Source organism: Triticum aestivum, chromosome 7B (genome assembly GCF_018294505.1).
Source record: "Triticum aestivum cultivar Chinese Spring chromosome 7B, IWGSC CS RefSeq v2.1, whole genome shotgun sequence".
NCBI lineage: Eukaryota > Viridiplantae > Streptophyta > Magnoliopsida > Poales > Poaceae > Triticum > Triticum aestivum.
In genome coordinates this window covers 639,043,927-639,067,172 of record NC_057813.1, presented here as the reverse complement: position 1 = coordinate 639,067,172, position 23,246 = coordinate 639,043,927, and the positions used below count along the sequence as shown (strand labels likewise).

At 43.9% G+C, this 23,246-nt stretch overlaps 2 protein-coding genes across 2 annotated transcripts; both read right to left on the bottom strand.

Annotated features, from left to right (window-relative positions):
* Nucleotides 1-572: 572 nt before the first annotated feature.
* LOC123159468 (putative cis-zeatin O-glucosyltransferase) lies at nt 573-2,251 on the bottom strand. Its single transcript, XM_044577310.1, has one exon. It carries the CDS (start codon nt 2,134-2,136, stop codon nt 718-720), a length of 1,419 nt encoding a protein of 472 aa, XP_044433245.1. The 5' UTR covers nt 2,137-2,251; the 3' UTR covers nt 573-717.
* A 10,401-nt stretch (nt 2,252-12,652) lies between these two features.
* LOC123162097 (BTB/POZ and MATH domain-containing protein 2-like) lies at nt 12,653-14,041 on the bottom strand. Its single transcript, XM_044579899.1, has one exon. It carries the CDS (start codon nt 14,032-14,034, stop codon nt 12,826-12,828), a length of 1,209 nt encoding a protein of 402 aa, XP_044435834.1. The 5' UTR covers nt 14,035-14,041; the 3' UTR covers nt 12,653-12,825.
* Between the last annotated feature and the right edge of the window lie 9,205 nt (nt 14,042-23,246).

Below are 23,246 nucleotides of genomic sequence, written 5' to 3'. Positions count from 1 at the left end.
AATACATAAGTCTAACAATGATTTAAGCGCAACAACTACGCCAAGTACCATTTTAATACAAGGCTTTGCCACATCGGGGCTTTTAACTAAAATGCACCAATCCACGGAACCGGATCGTCTGACATGCAGGAGACAAGTCAGGGAGATACAGTGTCTCTCTGTATAAAACGGAGAATGAAAGGCAGAGACATTGCATTATTCATAAGTCACGCTGGATTAATTACTGTTTATAAAATCGTGGTGTTATATTGCAGACTATGAAGAGCTAACGAAGGGATGGCATGGTACTTAGCTTACCTGCCTTTCCTTCCAATGTTAGAGGATCTGGATCCCAATCCACGATACTAGTACCTGCTCTACAATCTCAGTGGTTAATATTTCATGTCTGTATGATGAAATTAAGCTATGCAACTCTTTTGTGTGGATCCTTATTATCTGTTGCTATTTTAATCATTAGATTTTGAAATAATTTCTATTTCTTTTTTAAAAATAAAAATATTTTAAATAAAACATTTGATGCATCAAAGACCATGCAAAGTTAACTTCGCCTTATATTTCGGGAGAGAGAATACACTAAATCAGCGACAATTAATTTGAGACCCAGGGAGTATTTGTTTTCTTTATTACACTCGTATGATCGTATCATCTAGTTTGGTGAGCAAGTTTTATCAAAAAGAGAAAAGGAAAAAAAGAGAGAGAAAACGACACGATACAGTATCACCTAGTGAGGTGAGCAACGAAATCCTGCAAATCCTTGCGCGATGAGCCGCCTGCAGCCGCGCAGGCGCGAACGGCCTCCCCGAGCGCCATGGCGCGCCGCCTCATCGCGAGCCCTTCCTCGCCGACCATCGCCGTCTCGATCGCCTGCTGTATGGCCGCGGCCGGCGTCACCTCGCCGTGCTTCTCCCACGGCCTAACCAGGAGGCCAGCCCCGAGGTATTTCTGGACGAACTGCGCGTCCCACGGCTGGTCGGAGTGCATGGGCCACGCGAGGATCGGCTTGCCGTGGCTCATGCTCTCCACGGTCGAGTTCCAGCCGCAGTGGCTCATGAACGCCGCCGTGGCCGGGTGCGCCAGGATCTCCAGCTGCGGCGCCCACCCGGTGATCACCAGCCCCGTGCCCCGGGCCTGCTCGGCGAACTCGGACGCCAGCCTCGCGTGCCGGCGGCTGTCGGCGTCGTCCGTGGACACGCTGCCGCGGTCGGCGTCGCGCAGCACCCAGATGAAGCGCTGCTTGCTGCCCTTCAGCGCCGCGGCAAGCTCCGCGACCTGCTCCCCTCGGAGCGAGGACGTGGAGCCGAACGACACGTAGAGCACCGACGCCGTCGGCTGCTTGTCGAGCCAGTCCAGGCACTCGTGCCGCTTGCCCTGCTTCGCGTCGATCTGCCCCGGCTCCAGCAGAGGGTTCAACGGCCCGACGGCGAAGATCCTCTGGCCGACGGCGGCGAGGGTGTCGGCGAAGGCGTCGACGAACTCGCCCTCGAGCGCGCGGCACGTGTTGGCGATCATGCCACCGCCGCGCGAGACCGACTGCGCCATGCTGGACTGTCTCTTGGCGCACTCCATGAACTCCTTGGACACGTACCTGTCCATGGGCGCGTACTCGAGGCCGCTGTCCCGCAGGAGGCGGTGGCCGGCGTCCACCATGCCGACCATGTACGACACGGCGCCGCAGTAGATCCCGAAGGACTCCCCGTTGCCGTTGGGCAGCCGCTCCGCCTCGACGGCGGCGAAGGCGTTGAGGACGTCATGCAGGACGACCACGCGGCGGCGGGACGCGGAGAGGTCCCGGAGGAGCGCCGCGAGCGGGGCGGCGGCGCCGGCGACGTAGGCCTCGAACATGGGCATGATGTGGGTGGGGAAGGGCGAGGCGGCGTCCGGGTCGGGCGGCGGCGCGGCGAACGCGGGGATGTCGAGCTCGTGGAAGTGGACGGAGCGGAGCGCCGCGTCGTCCCAGCCGTGCACGCGCGCGCGGGCCTGGCGGACGTGCGCCGCGGGCGCCGCGTAGTGCAGGTCGAGATTAACCCCGTGAGGCTCGGACGCGAGCTGCAGCGACAGGTGCAGCAGCTGGTTGAGGTGGCCCTGCATCGGGAACGGCACCGCCACCACCGCCACCGACGACGACTCCATATCCATTGGATCCTCCCTGCCGACGTGTTTGTGGTGCTGAGGAGCGGAGGGGCGGCCGGCGGTGCATATTTATGAGCGGCGTGCCATCATCGCGGAAGCTTCCCTTCCGTCAGTGAGCAAATCCGTAGCGCCCACGCTTGTGTTCTTGGGAAGATGCTGCATGACGTAGGCTCAGATCTATCTTGTTATTTAAAGGATTTCTTGAGAGTAATGGTCAACAATGGCGTCTGGTTGCCTGATGACGGGTGAAGCTTAGAGTAATATTTTTCTCTATCTTCTTGGAATGAATGGTCTGTCCTGGTCTGATATTTCCTTGATCGACCAAAAAGATGGTGCCCTCGTGGGCAACCGTGGCGGCATCGTAGAAGCTGCAATGTGGGGAACCTACTATCTTCATGAACGAGATCTAGATTTGAATTGGTTTAGCTGTCCTTTCAACCACCCACACAGCAATTCAAATTACAAGTCACACCCGCCACACCTTTCCCAGGCCGAAGCCTCCCGTTCCTTCCTGTCCTCTGCTGATGACGATCGGCAGTATTTAAACGCACACTACCGTTACACCCGCTACAGATGGGCCGGCCTGCAGGCCCAGTACTTGAGTTACCCTCTTCCCGCGCGTCTTCCTGAAGAGCTTCTTCTTCGGATGATCGGGCTGCTGACATCCCCCCGTTCTTGAAATTCGGCTTGTCCCCAAGCCGACGCACGCGGGAATAGCTGGCGCAAGGCATCTTTGTCTTCCCAAGTTGGCGTTGTTTGAGGTTCACCACTCCATTCCACCAGGACCTGGACGATAGATCGATTGTTCTTGCGCCACATACGTTGTTGCAATATTCGTACGGGGACTCGCAGAGCATGCTCAGGTGCAGGAAGTACTTGCTGAACCGTGTACTTGGGGGAAATGAATTGTTTCAGTTGCGAAACATGGAACACGGGGTGTACCTTGCTGTCTTGAGGAAGATCCAGTCGATACACCACTTCACCAATGCGCTCCAACACTTGAAATGGCCCAAAGTATCGAAAAGATAACTTCTGGTTAGTTCTGGAAGCCACAGATTGTTGGACATAAGCTTGAAGTTTCAGAAAAACCATATCACCATCAGCAAACACTCGATCAGTTCTTTTCTTATCAGCTTGCGTCTTCATTCTCTGCTGAGTACGTAGCAAATGTTGTCTGCACAGAAGCTTGCACCACAGCTCTGGAATCAAGCCAATGCTGGACATCCTGAGGAGCAATAGTGTCTTGAGCTGTAACACCGAAATACCTAGGCTCTTGGCCATACAGAACTGCAAATGGAGATCTTCCCAAGGAAGAGTGCCAATTTGTATTGTACCAAAATTCACAAAGGGATAACCACTTGCTCCATTTCTTGGGATGAGCTGAGATAAAGCATCTGAGAAAGCATTCAATCTGTTGATTCACTCTCTCAGTTTGACCATCTGTTTCTGGATGGTAGGCAGTGCTCATATTCAAAGTCACTCCAGTCCTTTTTGTAAGAATTTGCCAGAACTGACTAGTAAACACATGGTCTCTATCTGATACAACAAACAAGGGCATGCCATGTAATTTGTAGATGTTATCCAAGAAGGGTTCAGCAATCTTAGGAGCATTGTAAGGGTGCTTGACAAGAATAAAGTGGCCATACTTAGTGAACTTATCAATGACAACCATTATGCAGTCAAAATGATCTGAAGGAGGAAGGCCAAAAATGAAATCCATAGTTACTGTTTCCCAGGCTTTGTTTGGAACAGGTAAGGGAGATAACAATCCAGGATAATTAATCCTCTCAGGCTTAGCTTTCTGGCAATTAACACAAGATTGCACAAACTCCTTAATGAGAACTTTCATGCCTGACCACTTGAACAGGGCTTGAATTCTTTTGTAAGTTACAGGAAACCTCGAATGTCCACCCACTGGAGTAGCATGGAAATCATTGCAGATCTTAGCTTGCAGTTGCACATCATTGCCAATCCAAATGCAGTTCTTGTATCTGATTAATCCATTAACCAGTGTATATGAGGGTTTGGATGTTGGGTCCACAGCCAACTGCTGCAACAACTCTTGAGCTTTAGGATCTTGCTGATAGCTGTCAACTATTTCTTGCAACCAAGAGGGTTGAGAGGAGGAAATGGTCATGAGCTGAGAGGTAGGGTGAGGTCTCCTGGATAAGGCATCTGCAGCAGAATTATCTGTACCTTTTTTATATAAAATTTTGTAATTGAGGCCCAAGAGTTTGGTGAACACTTTCTGTTGCCAGGGTGTGTGCAGCCTTTGATCAGATAAATGAGTTAAGCTTTTCTGATCTGTTTTAATCACAAATTCTTGAAACTGCAAATAAGGCCTCCACTGTTCCACTGCCAGGAGAATAGCTAGATATTCCTTTTCATAAACAGATAGCCCTCTGTCCTTTGGACCCAAAGCTCCGCTGACAAATGCTAGAGGATGCCCTTTTAGCATAAGTACTGCTCCTATACCAGTGTCACAAGCATCGGTCTCCAGTACAAATGGCAGGGAAAAATCAGGGAGGGCTAGGACAGGTGCTTGCACCAAGGCTTCCTTGAGAGTAACAAAGGCAGTTTCAGCAGCTGGAGTCCACACAAACAGTGTGCCTTTCCTTAATAGTTCAGTTAAGGGTTTACTAATCACACCTTAGTTTCTTATGAATTTTCTGTAGTACCCAGTGAGACCCAAGAATCCTCTAATTTCTTTTACATTGCCAGGAGTGGGCCAGTTCTGAACTGCCAAAATTTTGGAAGGGTCAGTAGAAACCCCTTTGTCACTGATGACATGACCCAAATAAGCAATTTGATGCTGTGCAAAAGAACACTTGCTCAATTTGACCTTCCACTGCTTTTCTTGCAAGGTACTGAGGACTTTTTCCACATGTAACAAATGTTCCTTCAAGGTTTTGCTGAAAATCAGGATATCATCGAAGAATACCAGAACAAATTCCCTGAGTGCAGGTAGATCAGAATTCATTGCACCTTGGAAGGTACCAGGAGCTTCAGATAACCGAAAACCCATAACCAAGAACTCATAATGACCTTCATGAGTTTGAAATGCAGTTTTAAACTCTTCTCCTGGGGCCATCCTGATTTGATGATAATCTGCCCTTAAATCTAGTTTAGTGAACCAGCAAGCACCATGCAATTCCTCCAGCAGTTCATCTATCACAGGTATAGGATATTTCCCTTTTACAGTTATAGCATTTAAGTGCCTGTAGTCAACTACCATGCGCGAGGTGCCATCCTTCTTCTTGACCATCAATACATGGGAGGAAAAAGGACTTTGACTGAGTTTGATCATACCATTTTTGAGTAATTCCTTAACTTGTTTTTCCATTTCTGTTTTTAAGTGGGGAGGCACTCTATATGGTCTGACAGCCACTGGTGTTGCACCTGGTATTAGTGGGATTGTATGATCATACTGTCTCCTAGGTGGCAGACCCTTTGGTTCCTCAAAGACAGAAGAGAATTTTTCCAACAAAGCTTGTACTTTAGGAATGTGAGAAATGTTTTCCTTGTCTTCTGGTTCAATCAGTTCAACACTCATAACTGTAAACTTGCAGTCATCGGGTAACACACCATGTAATGTAATCCATTTTCCTTGGGACTGAAATGAAAACCACTTTTGATCCCAATCTATGACCATTGGACTATGGTCTGCCAGCCAGTCAAGTCCCAAAATTCCATCATAGTTACCTAACTGAAGGAAACTGAACTCTGATTTGAATTCATTGTTCTGACAAGACCAACTACATTGCTTTACAATCTGGGAGCAGTACAGCTTAGCACCTCCTGCTACTGTTACAGTTATAGGTCGAACCTCTTGCACATCTTGCAACAATGCAGCCAGAGAAGAATTGAGGAAGGAATGAGTGTTGCCCGAGTCCACCAGAAATGTGAAAACCTGGCCACAAATGGTAACTTGTTGTTTCATTGTTAATGGAGACGACTCAACTGAACATGCTGCTGCTGACAGTGACATAAGGTTGTCAGAGTCACTATCAGACGACTTCCGACAGAATGATGCTGTGTTTTGGATGTGTTTAATCATCTCCTACACCATATGGAGTTGAACAAAAGATTTGCATTGATGGTCCCTGGACCACTTCTCTGCACAAGTGAAACATAATCCCTTTGATTTCCTGTAGGTGCGCAAGGTGCTCCACTTATCTTCTGAAGAAACACTCTTGTTGTTCTCGACTGGCCTCCTGTCAACAGCAACTGAAGCTCTCGGAACTGTTGAAGCAGCTGTCATTGTCTTCTTGAACTGAAACTGAGAGGAGTTTGTTTCACTTAATTCTTCATGGAGCAAAGCTATGTCATAAGCTGTATCTAAATCCTGGGGTTTCTGCAAGGCAACTGACATCCTCACACCCGGCTTGAGGCCATCAATGAAACGAGTTATAGTACAGACTGTCAGGAACATCCTCATAAGCTGAAGGCTGGTCATACAGTTCCCCAAATCATTCCACATAATCTAATACTGACGATTCCTGAGCAATACTGAACATCTGTCTCACCAGAGTCTGATGTTGGTTGCGACCAAATCTGTTCAATAGTAACTGACAAAACTCTGGCCAGGATAAGTTCGGTGATCTGCGTTGTACTGCCTCGAGCCATCTGGCTGCCGCACCGTCAAACTGGGACGTGCCGTAGGAAATCCACCTTGCTGCTGGGGTACCCCATAGCTTGAAACAATCCTCGCAGCGCGATTTCCACAGTTGCGGATTTGAACCATCGAAACGTGGTAGTTCCACACGGGGAGCAGATTGGTACAGGCCAGAAACGTCTGAAGCAGCGAATTCGCGGGGGGGGGGGGGAATTTTCACATGAGAAACGGAATCACGCGCACCTCTAACCGGAGGAGGCACATAAACCTGATGTGCTTTCCCCCGGTGAAATTTGTCGAAGTCAAGGGGATCAGCCGCTGTCGAATCGCGGTGGCCCCCAACTTCCTTGCTGGTCGATGGACTCATCTGCTTGCACATGACGTCCTCCTTGCTGCAGCGCTCGAGATCTGCACGAATTTGTTCGACGTCAAGGTTGAATTCGGACCTAGCGCCGTCGATTCGCGCCGTGATGAGGCCGTCGAGCGCCGTCATCGTCTCCTTGAGCATGTTGCCGACGGACTTGATGATCTCCTCGCCGTGCGCCTTGAAGCGTTGATCCAGCACCTCGGCGAAGTCCGCACGCAGCAGCTCCTGGATCTGCCGCCCCTCGAACGATAGCTTGTCCATGGCGGCGCTCCGCTGCTGGAGCTTGAAGCGCGTGGCGTGGATGTGGCTAGGAATCTCCAGGATCAAAAAGCTCTGAGTACCAGATGTGAGGAACCTACTACCTCCATGAACGAGATCTAGATTTGAATTGGTTTAGCTGTCCTCCCAACCACCCACACAACAATTCGAATTACAAGTCACACACGCCACACCTCTCCCAGGCCGAAGCCTCCCGTTCCTTCCTATCCTCTGCTGATGACGATCGGCAGTATTTAAACGCACGCTACCGTTACACCCGCTTAGCGGGCCCAGTTTGGGCTTGCAAGCCACTGGGGAACCTTCTTGCTACGGTTGGGCGGCCTGCCGGCCCAGTACTTGAGTTACCCTCTTCCCGCGCGTCTTCCAGAAGAGCTTCTTCTTCGGTGTCGATGATCGGGCTGCTGACATGCAAGGTCGTGGGGGCCGGCGATCGGACAGATCTGTTGTCGGCCCAGTGCGGCGGCCGCGCGAAACGGCGACAGATCATCGGTGTGCTGAGTGCTGACCGCTGAGGCCTAAGGCAGGTGGTCAATGATGCCTTCACTTGCATACTATTAGTGAGACACTGTACTATCAAACGGCAAATTTCAGAAAATGAAGTACCTTCGGAAAAATGAAAATGAAGATGATTCTCTCTTGCTTTTATCAAGAAGGGTCAATACTTTGTTGAAAACATTGATCGGATATGCTCGGACTAGTTTTTTAGGGTGAAACTTTGATTATGTTCTTTGGGGGTTCAATCCAGTGATGACGACGATTCGAGTGTAGCTTTCTTCTGAAGGTGTTGTTGCTGAATAACCTCATTGTCCTTGTGGTGTCATGAGATGGTTGATGCGGATATGATCATTTTTGTAGTTTGTCGGATTTGATACTTCACGGTTTTCTTTTTCCTCGCTTAGGCATACTTTTGGTCCTATATGACCTTGCTATTTGCGGATATTTTTTCTATGGGTTGGTGTTAACTGTGTGCATCCAGCTATGTGGAGTCTGGGTGTATGCTCATTGTTTCGGTGTCCATTTGATGCTTCATTTTGAGTAAATAAAATTCACCCTTTATAAAAATCAAGTGAATTTTTCTGGTCTGTCTCCTAGGACGCACTATTGAAAGAAAAATTTGGGTAAGTTCCACTATCCCAACTTGGAGCAAACAGCAAAAACCAACTTTGTAGTTTGTCATACCAAATTCCTCCCCTAGCCGGAGATGAAGAGGGATGAGTTTAGAACAACAATGCAAGATACCGGTTTATAACTATAGTGCTTCGAATAAAATGACATGGTAGGATGATTTGCAGGTCACAAGATATCTCAATGTTTTGCAACAATGGCAAGAGTCCACAAATGACAAGATGATATATAGTAGCATCACCAAACTATAAGTACTCTCCAAAACCATAGAACAAGGAACTAACAACAATTTTCTTTTTCCACCTATGCATCATACGCGGCTATTTTTTTTAAAGTTCGAGTCACTTGATTATTAACCATCGGATTGTGATCCAAGCGTTGCGGGCCTTGTTCTTCCTCTAGAAGTTACACCCTATTTTGGTGTTGTTGATAATGTTGTTAGTGAGACTAATTCAACTAGTAAGTGTATCAAAGGACCTTGGTCTCTTGATGGGTTTGTAAGGAATGGTTGACCCCCGCTCTAAAAAGAAAAACAAGCGTCAGTTTTTTGAAGACTCGAAGGTTTTGTATTGGTCTTGTTTGAGTCATACGACAACCGATGGGGATCACACTAAACATTCTAATCCTACCCTTGAAAAAAATGGATTAAAACCATTCTTCATGTGATATGTGCTACATACCACATGCACACGTACGGGTCTAAGGGCCATGCACAAGGGTCCAAAGAAATAGATCTGGACACCCCATGGTCGTGCTTCTTCTTCCCCTTGCCGCTGGCGCCGCCACCATGCATGGCGGTTCTTGATCTTGAGCCACAAAAATATCCTCAAGATCATTGACAGAAGACGAACATAAGTCTAGACAGGAGTCAACCAAGGGCGGCACCACATACTAACTCCCTCCATTCCATAATTCTTGTCATGATTTTAGTTCAAAACTAAAACCACAACAATAATTTGAACTAAAACCACGACAAGAATTATGGAACGGAGGGCTCGAATTACACCACTTGCACTCGAGGAAAGTCAATGGAGAGATTAGGAGATAGTGCCATTTTTTGGTTAAGGCATGGTTGTTTGGTCTTCAAGCGCAAAGACTCATAGTACAATGTTACAAAAAAAATCTTAATCTTATCAAAACACTCTAGGTGAACTAAATCCCTGGCAGGTGCCTGTTGCACTCGTGCAACGCTCTACCTATTGGGAGCCGATGGGTACGGGTGCCCAAGCAAGTGTGTGCTTCCCTCCTTCCCTTTCCTATGAAGTAGGTGTGGCTTTTCTCCATGTGAGGTTTCTAGAGTTTTTAAATGTTTAGATATTTGACCTTTTAAAAAGTTTAAATTTATTTTTTGAAATTCCAAAGTTAGATTTTCAAAACATGAAGTTATAAATTTTAAAAATTGTGAAGTTCTGAAACCCCCAAAATTTTCAAATATTAGAAGCCCAACAAAGATTTTTCGAAAGTTGGTGCAATAATTTCCGAAACTGCCTAAGATGAAATTTCACGTAATAGAAATCGGTAAATATGAAAACTTGGCCCCAAAAGAGGAAAAACAATCTCGTCCCTAGCCTAAGGTGCGACTGCACCTCAATTAGCCGTGTTCCTCTCTCGGGAGAGGTGGGGTGCTGTGATCCCTTAACTTGCCAATACAACCATGTGTGATTTTCACTTCTAGACTTTTTTCTTCTTCATTAGCGATTTTTGGGGTGCTCCTATGCTACAAATAGTTATCACTACTTCTTGGAATTTTACTCTTGGGGGTTAATGGGAGTCGGTAGCTAGACAATATGATGGATAGAAGATTTAACCAAAAAAATCGATAAGAGAAATAATTAACAGTCATTTATAAGAGAGAAAAAAGATTTTACTATGTAAATAATAGAGTTTGTAGCACCAGACACGCAGACTATAGCTCATTGAATCAAGCTTCTACTCTACCCGAGACAATCTAATCGACATCACTTCGTATATCTAGTTGGTAGACGATTCCTAACCCTTAGGCTCACCGAGAGGAGGGGCGGGGACACTCTCGGGGAGGCCGGGGCGGCGCCGGAGCAGCGGATCTAGGCGGCGGGATCGCGGCGACGGCTCGAGAGATCTCGGGCCGGAGAGAGAGGGGGTGGGGAGGCTAGGGTTTCCAGGGGGTCGCGGGAGGAGCCTTGTAGGCGTCGGCGACGACGGGGATGGACGACGCGTGGCCTTGGCCGATGGATGGCCGCCACGGCCCCTTGCCTCCCACTGTAGCGGGTGGTGGGAGGAGACCCAAGTTGGGCTGGGCCGAGTGCACTGTGCACTTAGGTCCAATGCACAATAGCCTTTCTCTTTTTTCTATTTTCTTTATTGTTTTGCATTTAAAAATAAATATCAATTTGAATTTTGTTCAACATGAAACTTGTCACATAAATAATAGGCAATGTTTTGAGCTAGCACAAAAGATGTCAAGTGTTTTGTAAATACTTAAACATTTGTATATTTTGAAAAAAAGGCTATTTTAGTTGATGTTGGATCACTTTATAGTTTCCTAGGGATTTATCTGTGAGCCAAATGAAGTTGGTTCCATCATGAAAATGATCAGGAGAATTTATAGAATAAAGCGAACATTTTAGTTTTACTGTTTGAAGAAGCTTGCTAAACATGATGACATGACATCATTAGAGGGGAGATTACTATAGAATGATACTGAGGGTGTTACACTGATCTACGCCTAAAACAAGTACATCCCTATGCATGAATGTCAATGTCCAACGTATCCTGAGCTATAACTCGGTGATGAAGTGAGCAACTAGTACATAGAAACTGTGAGAGGGAAGGACACGAAATAGACTAGAATTGCACTTGCATTCAGTCAATCAAAGTGTACATATATACTGACCCATGAACACGTAGGTGCGGCCATGATTTAACTACTACCGAAGCTAACTCCACTAAACCAGCGCATGCAATAATGACACATGAGAACACGAGAAGTTGTGAGCTCGGGAGCTATTCATGTGGGAGTAACTGGTCGGGGTGACATGCTCCAATAGAAACTATACCAAGTAGGAATCTGCAAGCAAATCGACTGATAGAATTTTTTGGTCAGTTGACTGACCCAATAAACAAATTCCGTCAACTTGCATGTAGCTTGTCTCTTTCTTTTTAAAAGGTAACAAAAATATCCTCAAGATCATGAAGAGAAGACAAACATAACTCTAGACGGGACGCAACCAAGGGCGGTACCACATACTTACTCCCTCCATTCCATAATTCTTGTCACGGTTTTAGTTCAAAACTAATACAAACCACGACAAGAATTATACTCGAGGAAAGTCAATGGAGAGATTAATGCCAACTTTTGGTTAATAATGCATGGTTGTTTGGTCTTCAAGCGCAAAGAATCATAGTACAATGTTACAAGAAATCTTAATCTTACTAAAACACTCTAGGTGAACTAAATCCCTCGCGGGTGCCTGTTGCACTCGTGCAACGCTCTACCTATTGGGACCCGATGGGTAGGGAAGCGCAAGCAAGTGTGTGCTTCCTTCCTTCCCTTTCCCATGAAGTAGGTGTGGCTTTTCTCCATGTGAAGTTTCTAGAATTTTTAAATGTTAATATTTGACCTTTTAAAATGTCTTAAATTTATTATTTGAAATTATGAAGTTCAAAATTCCAAAAGTTGAAGTTATAAAATTTTAAAATTGTGAAGTTTCGAACCCCCCCCCCCCCCCCCCAAAGTTTCAAATATTGGAAGCTCAACCAAGATTTTCCAAAAGGTAGTACAATAATTTCTAAAACTGCCTAAAATGAAATTTCAGGTAAAAAAATAGGTAAACATGAAAACTTGGCCGAAAATGAAGAAAAACAATCTCGTCCCTAGCCCGGGCGCGACTGCCCCTCAATTAGCCGTGTTCCTCTCTCGGGAGGGGTGGGGTGCTGTGATCCCTTAACTTGCCAATACAACCATGTGTGATTTTCACTTTCAGACTTTTTCCTTTTTCATTAGCGGTTTTTTGGGTGCTCCTATGCCACAAATGGTTATCACTAGTTGGAATTTTACTCTTGGGGGTTAAGAGGAGTCGGTAGCTAGACAATCTGATGGATGGAAGATTGAACGAAAAAAAATCGATAAGAGTAAGAATTAACAATCATTTATAACAGGGAAAAAAATAGAGTTTACTGTGTAAAAATAGAGTTTGCAGCACGAGACACGCAGACTATAGCTCATTGAATCAAGCCTCTACTCTACCCGAGACAATCTAATCGACGTACATCACTTCGCATATCTAGCTTAGGTGGTAGACGATTCCTAACCCTTAATTAGTTGCTCCTCCTATACTTTAGTAATCTTCTTGAGGACAAGGTCCATGAGAGCAGAGGGACAGGGACAACACGTCCTTATCTTCTCAAACCCATCCGATGCCATGAACGATTCCAGGTTCCCCGGACAAGAGAGGAACTGGATGCATGCCGCCCTCAGAGCGGAGCAATCATGCTTCTCCGCCAACGCTAGACTGACAGCCACGGAGCTCATGTCGACGTGCCAGCACAATGCGTCCTCGCAGACGAGCTTCAACTCTTCCAGCTTGTACCTGTCCGCCGCGACGAGCAGCCTCTCCGCCATCGACGCCGACAGGATCACGGGAGGTGAGTCCGTGTAGATGAACTGGAGCAGGGCCTTGAAAACCTCCGCGTCCATGTCCTCGACGCGCAGTAGTAAGGCGGTGTTGCTGCTGTCTCCGGCGGTGGGCGAGGCGAGCGAGAGGTCCGCCTTGAAGACGGGTGACCCGGCCTCGAGTATCCCCCGGTGCGCGGGGAGCGTCTCCCCGCCGACCTCGATGTGCACGTCCACCCCCTTCGTGTTCCAGACAGCTTCCCCGAGTTGCCCGGGCAATCCGAATGGAAGCGCCACCGGTGCGGCAGCCTCGACGTGGTCTTCAGTACGCAGCTCGGTGACGGTGACCGTGACGTCGCACAGGATGGTCAGGCCGTCGTCCTTGAGATTGAGATGCTTCCTCGCTAGCGCATCCAGATCCTGGTGTTTCAGGAAGCCCCGCGTGCCCCAGCTGAGGTTACCCGAGAAGAAGCGGCTCTTGGCTATGTCTCGAGTGTAGCTCGGCTTCCAGGCCTGGTCGAGTATGCTCAGTTGGGCCTTGGCTGTGGCATCGCCGGTTCTCTCGTGGCTGGCATGCTCGAGGAAGAGGGACATGTACCCCTCGTACTCCTTCCCGTTGCCGTTTGGGTAGCATACGAGACGCCACTCGTGGCCGCCGACGCGGAACGTGCCTGATCTAACCTTAGCGCCGTTGGCCGCCATCTTCCTGAGTTGCCCGTCGATCTGGAACATGTGGGAGCCGGTCGCCTGCCTTGCGGCGATGCTTGAAGCGGAGAGCTGCTGCCGGCCGGCGCCTCGCAGGGCGGAAAAGGCAGCAGCGGAGATCGACATAACTGGAGAGCCCGTATGTTGACGTCGACGAAGGAGACGGCCGCCGCTAGCTCGTAGATGGATGTTTATGTGCGGCAAATCGCAAGGTGCATGCATGCGCGTGTTTTACTTATGGGTATGTGTCCCTATTTTCAAGAGTCATGTAGAGATAGAGATTGTATGCAGCAGATCAGATCGTAATTCTTATCTCAACTTTTAAACATGTACGTAAAACTCAAAATATAGTTACGACCCAACCAAAGTTATTCCTTTTACCGGATCTATCTATTGAACAATTAAACCTGCACATTTTGTAAAACTAGCAACAAGCCCGGATCTTGTGGTTCAACATAAATCTTGTCGGAGTAACATTTAATTTTGATTTGAGCATGGGTACGGAAAGACAAGTAAAGTTTCATTTAGTTGAGATTACGGTATGAAATATTGATTTGATTCGATTGAGTCAACGAATGACGTGGTTTTTGGAAAGCATCGATTTGGTTTAGATTATCAGTTTGTCTAATTCACATCTAGATGTTTTTTAAGGATGTCACATCTAAGCTCCCACAAATATATTGTATAATGCAGCAACAAGAAACAAAAAAAACTAGGACAAAAAAAAGACCACAAACAGAGTGGACATCAGCTTAGATGTGACATAACTATGTCACATCTAGATGTGTCCTAGACAGACCATAGATTATTTCAAAATTTATGTTGGGTTTTTTGTGGGCCATTGATTGTGCTTACCAAAAAACAAACAGTAAAACAAGGAAGGGGTGGTGGTGGACGAAAAAACTCTAAAGGAGGGAGGCGACGAAACCAACTCTCATAATAAAGAAAAAAAGAATACAACATTTGAGGTCTGATTGCCTTTTTTGACTTGAACTGATTGCAGACGAAAAGTCATCAAGGTATGTCTGACCAGCATTCGAGAAACGAAACCTTTGAGGTCATCCATGTTGGAAGATACACACATTCAAAATCCTAACCTAAAAAAAGCTCCCGGTCTCACACAAACACATGAGGCACCACCAACATTACAAAGAGGTGGCCAAGGGACCAAACACCAAAAGGAAAGCCGCCGCCGCTGCAAGTTCCTGTTAAAATACAGATGTGTGTACACAGTGGTGATTAAATTACAATGTGATAGATTAGAATATTCCAGAGATATACCATTTTCTTGCATCGCAAGTCTAGGTTTTTTACCCTCCAATTTTGTCCGCCTACATGCCTATACATATCCCATAAGGGTCAGATCAAAACAACATATCCCTATGTAGGTCAACCACTTCAGTGCACGCATGGCCGGCAGTGCCCCATGATAACGTACCATGGGAGGAGTCCATGTGCAATTAGCACGAGAGCCCGCCCTAACATTTCAAAGGTTGACTTAGTGTGAATCCGGTACAAAAGACCTTGCGACTACAATTGATAAATAAATACTTCTGTCGGTATTGCATATTATGAATATCATTATAATGGCATATTTATCAAATAATAATAATAATTTCAAATAATACATCGTATCTATGTGATTATATGATATAAATGATATTACAAGATACATGTACTCAACATTGAACAAATATATTACGGTGTCGTGCACAGGTGGGTGGGTGGATGGATGGGGGCTATTGCCCCCCACCCCACCCCATATAAGTTGGGGGAGCGAGTCAAGCCCTTCATAATTCTAATTTAGTTATTCATTGGGTATCCATAAGTAAAGTCGTTTTATCACTGTTAGTATTATATTCTGCAAAAACACCTTCCAATAATTTATTTTAATTGTGAGTGAGAAATCTTTGGAGAAGGTATTGCAGAGTGTTTGATCTTATTGTTTGGAAACTTAACTTATTTACCTGAAGAAACCTTTGGAGAAGGTATTGCAGAGTGCTTCACTCTGCAATAAGATCCCCATTTGGCCCTCACTAAGCTTTGACACTGCCAGGGAGTATGAACCTATCATAACAGAGGTATCAACGATCTTATTTATCAATTAGCACAATCCGTGGCGCTAGAGTCGAGAACAATTTGTTCTGTGTTTTGGTACATTACCGAGAAGTCGCGAAGGAGGTAGTAGTTGACCTCAATTGTCATTCTTTTATTTTTATCAACTAGTAAGTGTGCACGTGCAACACACGTATAATCGTATAAAGATTTCTCGACTCGTCTTACTTATTTGGAATATTAATTGGGAATCTTAATTGGGAAACGATTCCTCTCGACCGGCTAATTTTGTGGCTCCTGTTCGCCGTCTCGCTCGTACATTTTGAACTAAATATAGCTTTTGCAGACAAAATTTTCCCATATGAGCACCATATCGCAATGGACTTCTTAACCATAAAGACTTAGCAAAAACACATCACATACAACAGTAACTTGCCAATTTTGACCCACAACATGACACTTAAGCAACACACACATAGACAACATCTTGGTCATCGGCTCTGGATCCATATACAACAAAATGTGAAAGTAAGTTAGACATTGAGCATATTTGATCTATTATCATAACACCATCCTTTACGGAACCAACAAACCATGTGTATTTGACTTTCATATATAACCATTATTTCTCCTTATATCTTAAGCTTAATCATATCTTTGTTGATGCTATGGACCTTCAGTGTAAACCACTAAATTATAAACCGTCAAAGTATCAATAAATAGGGTACACAATTAACCTTGCAAAATGCATCTCCATATATCACAATCTATCAATACAGTATTACCATGACTTTGTGCAATCAAACAATAAAAGTAATCACAACAATGATATATTAATTATAGAGAAAAAATACATAATCCTGAAGCTCCCCATGCCCTACAACCCACGAATCACCTCAAGTCCTTGTAGGGCAGAAAAAAATACACTAAAAAATCAAATGAAAATGAAAATAGAATAACTGAAATTAGCCTTCAACATGTGGTGAGACCTTGTACCTTCTACACAAAGAGGAGATGTAAATCTGAAAGAAGAAATGACAAACACATTAGATGGTAAGAAAATAAGTAATAAATAATTGTATATTTCACATATACTATAGTAGCCTCGAACATTTTTATCCCTCAGAAATGGAGTAGAATATCGAAGCCCATAGCGAAAAAAGTAATGTATCAAAGCACATATGTCCCAAGCTCATGCAGCTATGCACTATACTACTCACCCACATGCAAGCAGCGCCAACAAACACACAGGCCATAGATTAGGCCTCCTGGATCCTGAGTCACCCGTGGTAAGCACAAGTTGGAGGCATAATAATCCCCTCGTTTAAATGGGGCACCACATTCCTTTTATATAAATAGTAAGCGTGCACGTGCAACACACGTCTCAATCAAACCATGTCAAATTCATGTGGGTATAAAATTTTGAATTCATACTCTAGGATGACCCATTCTCTATAAACAAAAGGAGAAGTAAAAACGCATCTATTATCTTTTGACGATATCAAGCAGGCCACGGGAATCATAACTGTATAAAAAATGTCACAAATCAATGGCAACCGACTAGTTGGACAACTTCTCCATGGAGAATGTAAGGACATAGCCTATTTACTCTATTGTATAGTAAAAATGGAATCAAATATCCTATGAAGATATCAGAATGTTTGTTTTCTTGAGAAAAGCAAAGGAACAGATAAACATTGTCCAAGTGGTGTCAATGCAAAGTTGGAACAAAGATACCCAAAAAATAGCAGTCTAGAAGCTAAAAACAGATCAATAAAGCGTTAAATTCATGATAAGGAAATGGGGAGAGGGAACTCTACAATTTCTCTATGACATGGATGGCATGCAAGCAACCCTTTCTCTACCATATGCTTAGTTCTGACAATATTAAACATGAGTTAAACATGTAGCCGTGCTTCAACATCTTAGCAATGCAGAAAGGCTGCCATTATAGAATGAGAAACTATACAATATGAGGAAATTGGGCATGTGCAGATCAAGGGCTATAATAATTATTGTAAGGCAAAGCTAAATAGGACTGGAAAAAGAATCCACACAAAATTTAGGATGACGAAAGCCACTCAAAGACCTTCCTAACTAAGATAAATATACACTCACGACAAGAAATCATACTCCCTCCGTCCCAAAATAAGTGTCTCAACTTTGTACTAGCTCTAGCACAAATTTGTACTTAGCTCAAGACACTTATTTTGGGACAGAGGGAGTACTAAATTAACATCCGATAGATGCATTTAATGGCTAAAATGAAGGAAATGCATAATGTCATGGCGCTTTTAGTTATTCATGTGCAAATCCAACAATAAGCATGATCTGACGAGAGATGCAAAGATTCAAAGTTATTATTTGATACAAAATGTGCTGAAATATATATACAAAAGAAGCAAAGATTCAAAGTTATCAATTGAGATTGTAAATGACCCAGGTTTGTCTCAGGCCATTTACAATCTCAAACGAGGAAAGCTTTGCTTTCTGCAAGTTCACCAAAGCTTCCAATTTACTACTTTTTACTCAAAGATCTGTTATCGACCGATCTCTCAATCTTATGGTTGAGATTAACATAATTGTAGAAAGCAACATCAACTTAAATTTTATAGTCTGCATTGGAAACCACCAAACAGTTTCCAAAAAGATGTTTTTTAAGACCAGAGGGAGTATATGACTTACATTTGTCGAGGAAATAGGAATAATGCAGGTAAACCAATACAAAGAGCACACATATATGCATCCGTACCAGGTAATCTCTAGCTATTCATGACTTCAATCCAGAGGCGGAGTATACAAGGTAGAATTCCCATATACGAATGAACTTCTCATCAAAGCCCAGTTTCAAAACATGACTGCAAGAAAAAGGAAGTGATAAGAACTAACTGAGCAACCAAGTGGAACATATATGTATATAATCGTCATAGCAGTATTCTTCCTGTAGTGAGTTTCAAGTAATACTTACTCTTTGTTGGCCATGAGTTAAACATGACAAGTGATACTTATTCTTACCACCACCTGCCTCTATTTCGCGTTGTTGCCTGTCCGTCATGGCCGTGCAGCCGCTGCCGTTGTGCGCTACACATGTGTTGTTGTCCGCCGGTGTGCCGCTACTCCCTGCCGCCGTCGCCTCCCCGGCCGACCCCACAAGCCATAACCATTCATATCCTCTGCACCTTGTTATCTCATTTTTGTAGCTAAAGTGCAATTAACACACATGAAACATCATGCAGTTTATTCGCAAATTTTACTTCAGAAAATATTTTAAAATAAAAATGGTGCCTCAGCTTATGAGAAAATAGAAATATCTGGAAATATAACTTCATAGACTATAGTGTTATAAAAATCACATCCCAATAACTTTTTGAAACAAATAACTACACTGGAAAATCAGATCCTTCCTTCTAGGAAGGTGATCTTCGTGCCCTTCTTCCACCCTGGCTTCACATCGATAGTCGGGATCTCCTCCCCCGGGATCGTCTTTCTACACATAGTCGCCACCATGAGGAAGTAGTGTTTAGTGTTTATTTTAGCATCTAAAATCAGCTTGTTGTTCTATCAAAGACAAGTAAGCTTGCATGTGCAATGCATGTCTTGTTAAAAATCAAAAATTTGAATACGCAAAGCACCTTTGAACTACAAACATACTTTTATGATTTTAGGTTCAAGTTACTATTAAGCAAACACATAAATTTATACGCAACAACAATGACAATGCTGGCGCCACGCAGGGCGTAAAAGGCAGCGGCGGAGATCGACATGATTGGAGCACGTCGATCGACGAAGGAAACGGCCGCCGCTAGCTTGCAGATGGAGGTGAGATGTGCGCCAAATCGCAAGGTGCATGCACGCGCGTGTTATATATATTTTTTGAGAATCAGGTAGAGATAGAGATTTCAGTTAACACGGGAACTATATAGAGTCGGCATGCAACAGATCAGATCGTAATTCTTATCTCAACTTTAAAACATGTACATAAAACTCAAAATGTAGTTACGACCCAACCAAAATTATTCCTTTTACCGATCAAATCAGTCGAGCAATGAAACCTGCACATTTTGTAAATCTAGCAAGAAGCCGGGATCTAGAGGCTCAACATCAATCTTGTCTGACATATACCTTACATCCATAATATTTTTAGATTTGGTTGAGTGACATTTAATTTGATTCGAATATGGGTAAGAGAAGGCAAGGAAAGTTTCATTTAGTTGAGATTTTGGTAATGTTTTTTGATTCGATTGAGTTAATGCCTCCGACATATCAAGGCCTCCCCGCAATCCCACACCGGCGGACCGAGCTGATAGTGGAGCGGCGGCCAGCTATCGGTGGAGGGCGGGTGGTGACACGACGAGCCTAGAATATCTCCTCTTTAGGGTTTTTCGTTGGGGTAGGATAACATGTTGAGAAAAGCAATCATCGTTGATCATGTAAGGCCCTTCCCAATGCTCCGCAATGTACATGTGCTAAGCATGTCACATAAATAAAAAATTGAAGTGACACTAGTGCAGAACCGGGCAATAGCACCGGTTCGTAAGGCCCTTTAGTGCCGGTTACATAACCGGCACTAAATTGTGGTCACTAAAGGGCCCCCCCTTTTAGTACCGGTTCAGCACGAACCGGTGCTAAAGGGCAACCACGTGGCACGAGCCAGCTCCGGGGGCCTGGAGCCCTTTAGTACCGGTTAGTAACACCAACCGGTACTATAAGGTTTGGTAGGTTTTTAGTTTTATGATTTCTTTTTCATTTAATTTTGTGTTTCCATTTTAATTCTTTTTCGTTTGCTGGTAGTTTACGATACTACACATTGTACACGTTATGCATCATACATCATGCATGCTTTGTTTATCAACGCTGCTGCTATGTTCATTGCACCCGCAGATATAATATGTTCATGCATGCTTTGCATCATTACATCATCATATATATATATATATATATATATATATATATATAATAACAAGTCCTACTAATCATGCATCATCATACAACTTCTACTCGTTATTAATAATAAGTCATACGATCATCATCCTCATATATAGTCATCGAACCCAACCCTACATAATTGTTCTTAGCACATGATCATCAGTATCAGGTAGGACCTAAACATCCTTAAGGTAAAATAGCATAAAACAATATAGACCCTGACTCTCCATTATGAAGAATGGCGATCATCCTGTCTCCAATTCTTGCCTTTCACTGCTTATTGCTTCCAAGAAGCTCCTTACGACTGTCCATACATTTTTTCCATTCTTTGATTGTTATGTCTCCACTTCTTTTAGAAACCCGGTATGGACAGTTGAGATTCGTAGGACGACCTAGTCGTATGTTCAAAACATGAAGGCTACCACGCGTATACATCAGATGAGGTACACAATCATTCGGGATTATTTGTTGAAAAACATAATAATAACTTTGTAGTTAGCAATGATGTACTAGTTTTAGAAGTGTGCAAAAAGATGCATAGATGTTGTAATAGTAAAAAATAATCTTACCAGGGTATCTCCATGGTAGTTACCGTAGTTCAACACGTGCACTAGTGGCACGTATTGACCATAATGTTGAGGAGTTTGATTGTAGATATTGTAATTCTCAAGATCAGTACAAAATCCGACCAGATGATTTTTCTCCTGATAAGTTAATTCGGAGCCTTCAGTGTAGTACGTTCTGTCTACCATCTTCCGCGCATTCTTTGAAGAATGAAAATAAGCTGTCAATGGAGATAAGTTGTCAACATTATATTTTGAAATAAACAATATAAATTACTTAATAACTATGTCTAGCTCACATGAGGGAAGAACTGGAGGTGTATCCACAAAGACCCAAATCGAAGGTGTCTCTTGCTCGATTGTAGGATCATCAAGATCCATGGTGACAAGCATACCCTCATCAAGACCATACATCTTACAAAATGCATTTCAATTTTTGCAACCAAAATGGGTTACACTCTGAGCATTGTACAGCTTTACTTGAAAATCCACACAATGTTCGGTACTTAGGATAATTTTTTTGGTTTCGAAATTTTCATGGTCCTCAAAACCCATCGTCTCCAAGACATAGCGTCTTGCAAAGCATGGGATAAACTAGTCGAATTGGAAAAGATGAAAAATACACGTTAAAATAGTTGAAGTCGTGCTTAATTACGAAAAAAACTATTGTCGTCGTTGCGTACCGTATGAACATCGCAGGTCTCCTCGAGCTTAATGCTGAAGCGCCGATCTTCGTCCAGCTCAATGAACCTGTCGCAGATACCTCGGTCGTCGTGGCACCAATCGCACTCCCCCGGGCGGTTTTCGTTGTCTGATGAGTACGACATTTCCGGCCTACGTTCATAATTTAGTTTTATTAATTAAGTCAACTATTTAGTTCAACTACTAAGCACTTACTATAAATAAATAAGTAGTACTTACTAAAAACAAACTACTTCTATATATAGTAAAATAAATTAGTTTACTAAATCAACTAGCTAGTTCAACTATATATAAACTACTTCTTCTTTTTTCCTTTTTCTTAATACTATGAACAAAAAAATCATTAAAATTCTATGAACAAAATTAATTACACAATCTAAATATCACCCAAAAAAATCTATTAACAATAATATCACCAAACATGCATATTCAATAATAATATCACCAAAAAATATATTAACAGAAAAAAAATCTATTAACAGAAAAAAAATCTATTAACAGAAAAATCTATTAATTCAACTAGTTCAACTAAGCATTTACTAAACGAGGTACTAAAGGCCAATTTTGGCCAGCCCAAGCGGCGGGAAACGAGGCCCTTTGGTACCGGTTGGTGGCTCCAACCGGTACTAAAGGGCAACACATTAGTACCGGTTGGAGCCACCAACCGGTACTAAAGGCCGTGCGCTGCCACCCGCGGTGCGCTATGTTTAGTCCCACCTCGCCGAGCGAAGGGCAGCCGCAATGGTTTATAAACCCAGCCGCGGCTGCCCTTTCGAACTCCTCTATATAGCAGGCTTCTGGGCCTAACTATGGCGCGCTGCCCGGTGAGCCTCCTGGACCTTCTGGGCCTGCATTTGCACACCCTAGGTCTTGTAGGCCCACCGGGCAGCGCCCCAACATTTTTTAAATTTTTTTCTTTTCTGCATTATTTATTTTCTTCTATTTATTTTTGAGTAAATTTTTTATATAGTTATTTCTTTTCTGCATTATTTATCTTGTAGGCCCACCGGGCAGCGCCCCAACATTTTTTTTAATTTTTTTGCTTTTCTGCATTATTTATTTTCTTCTATTTATTTTTGAGTAATTTTTTTATATAGTTATTTCTTTTCTGCTTTATTTTTTTTCTTCTATTTATTTCTGTGTAGTTTTTTTTGCCGTATTTAGTTTCTTTGTGAATATTTTTGCTTT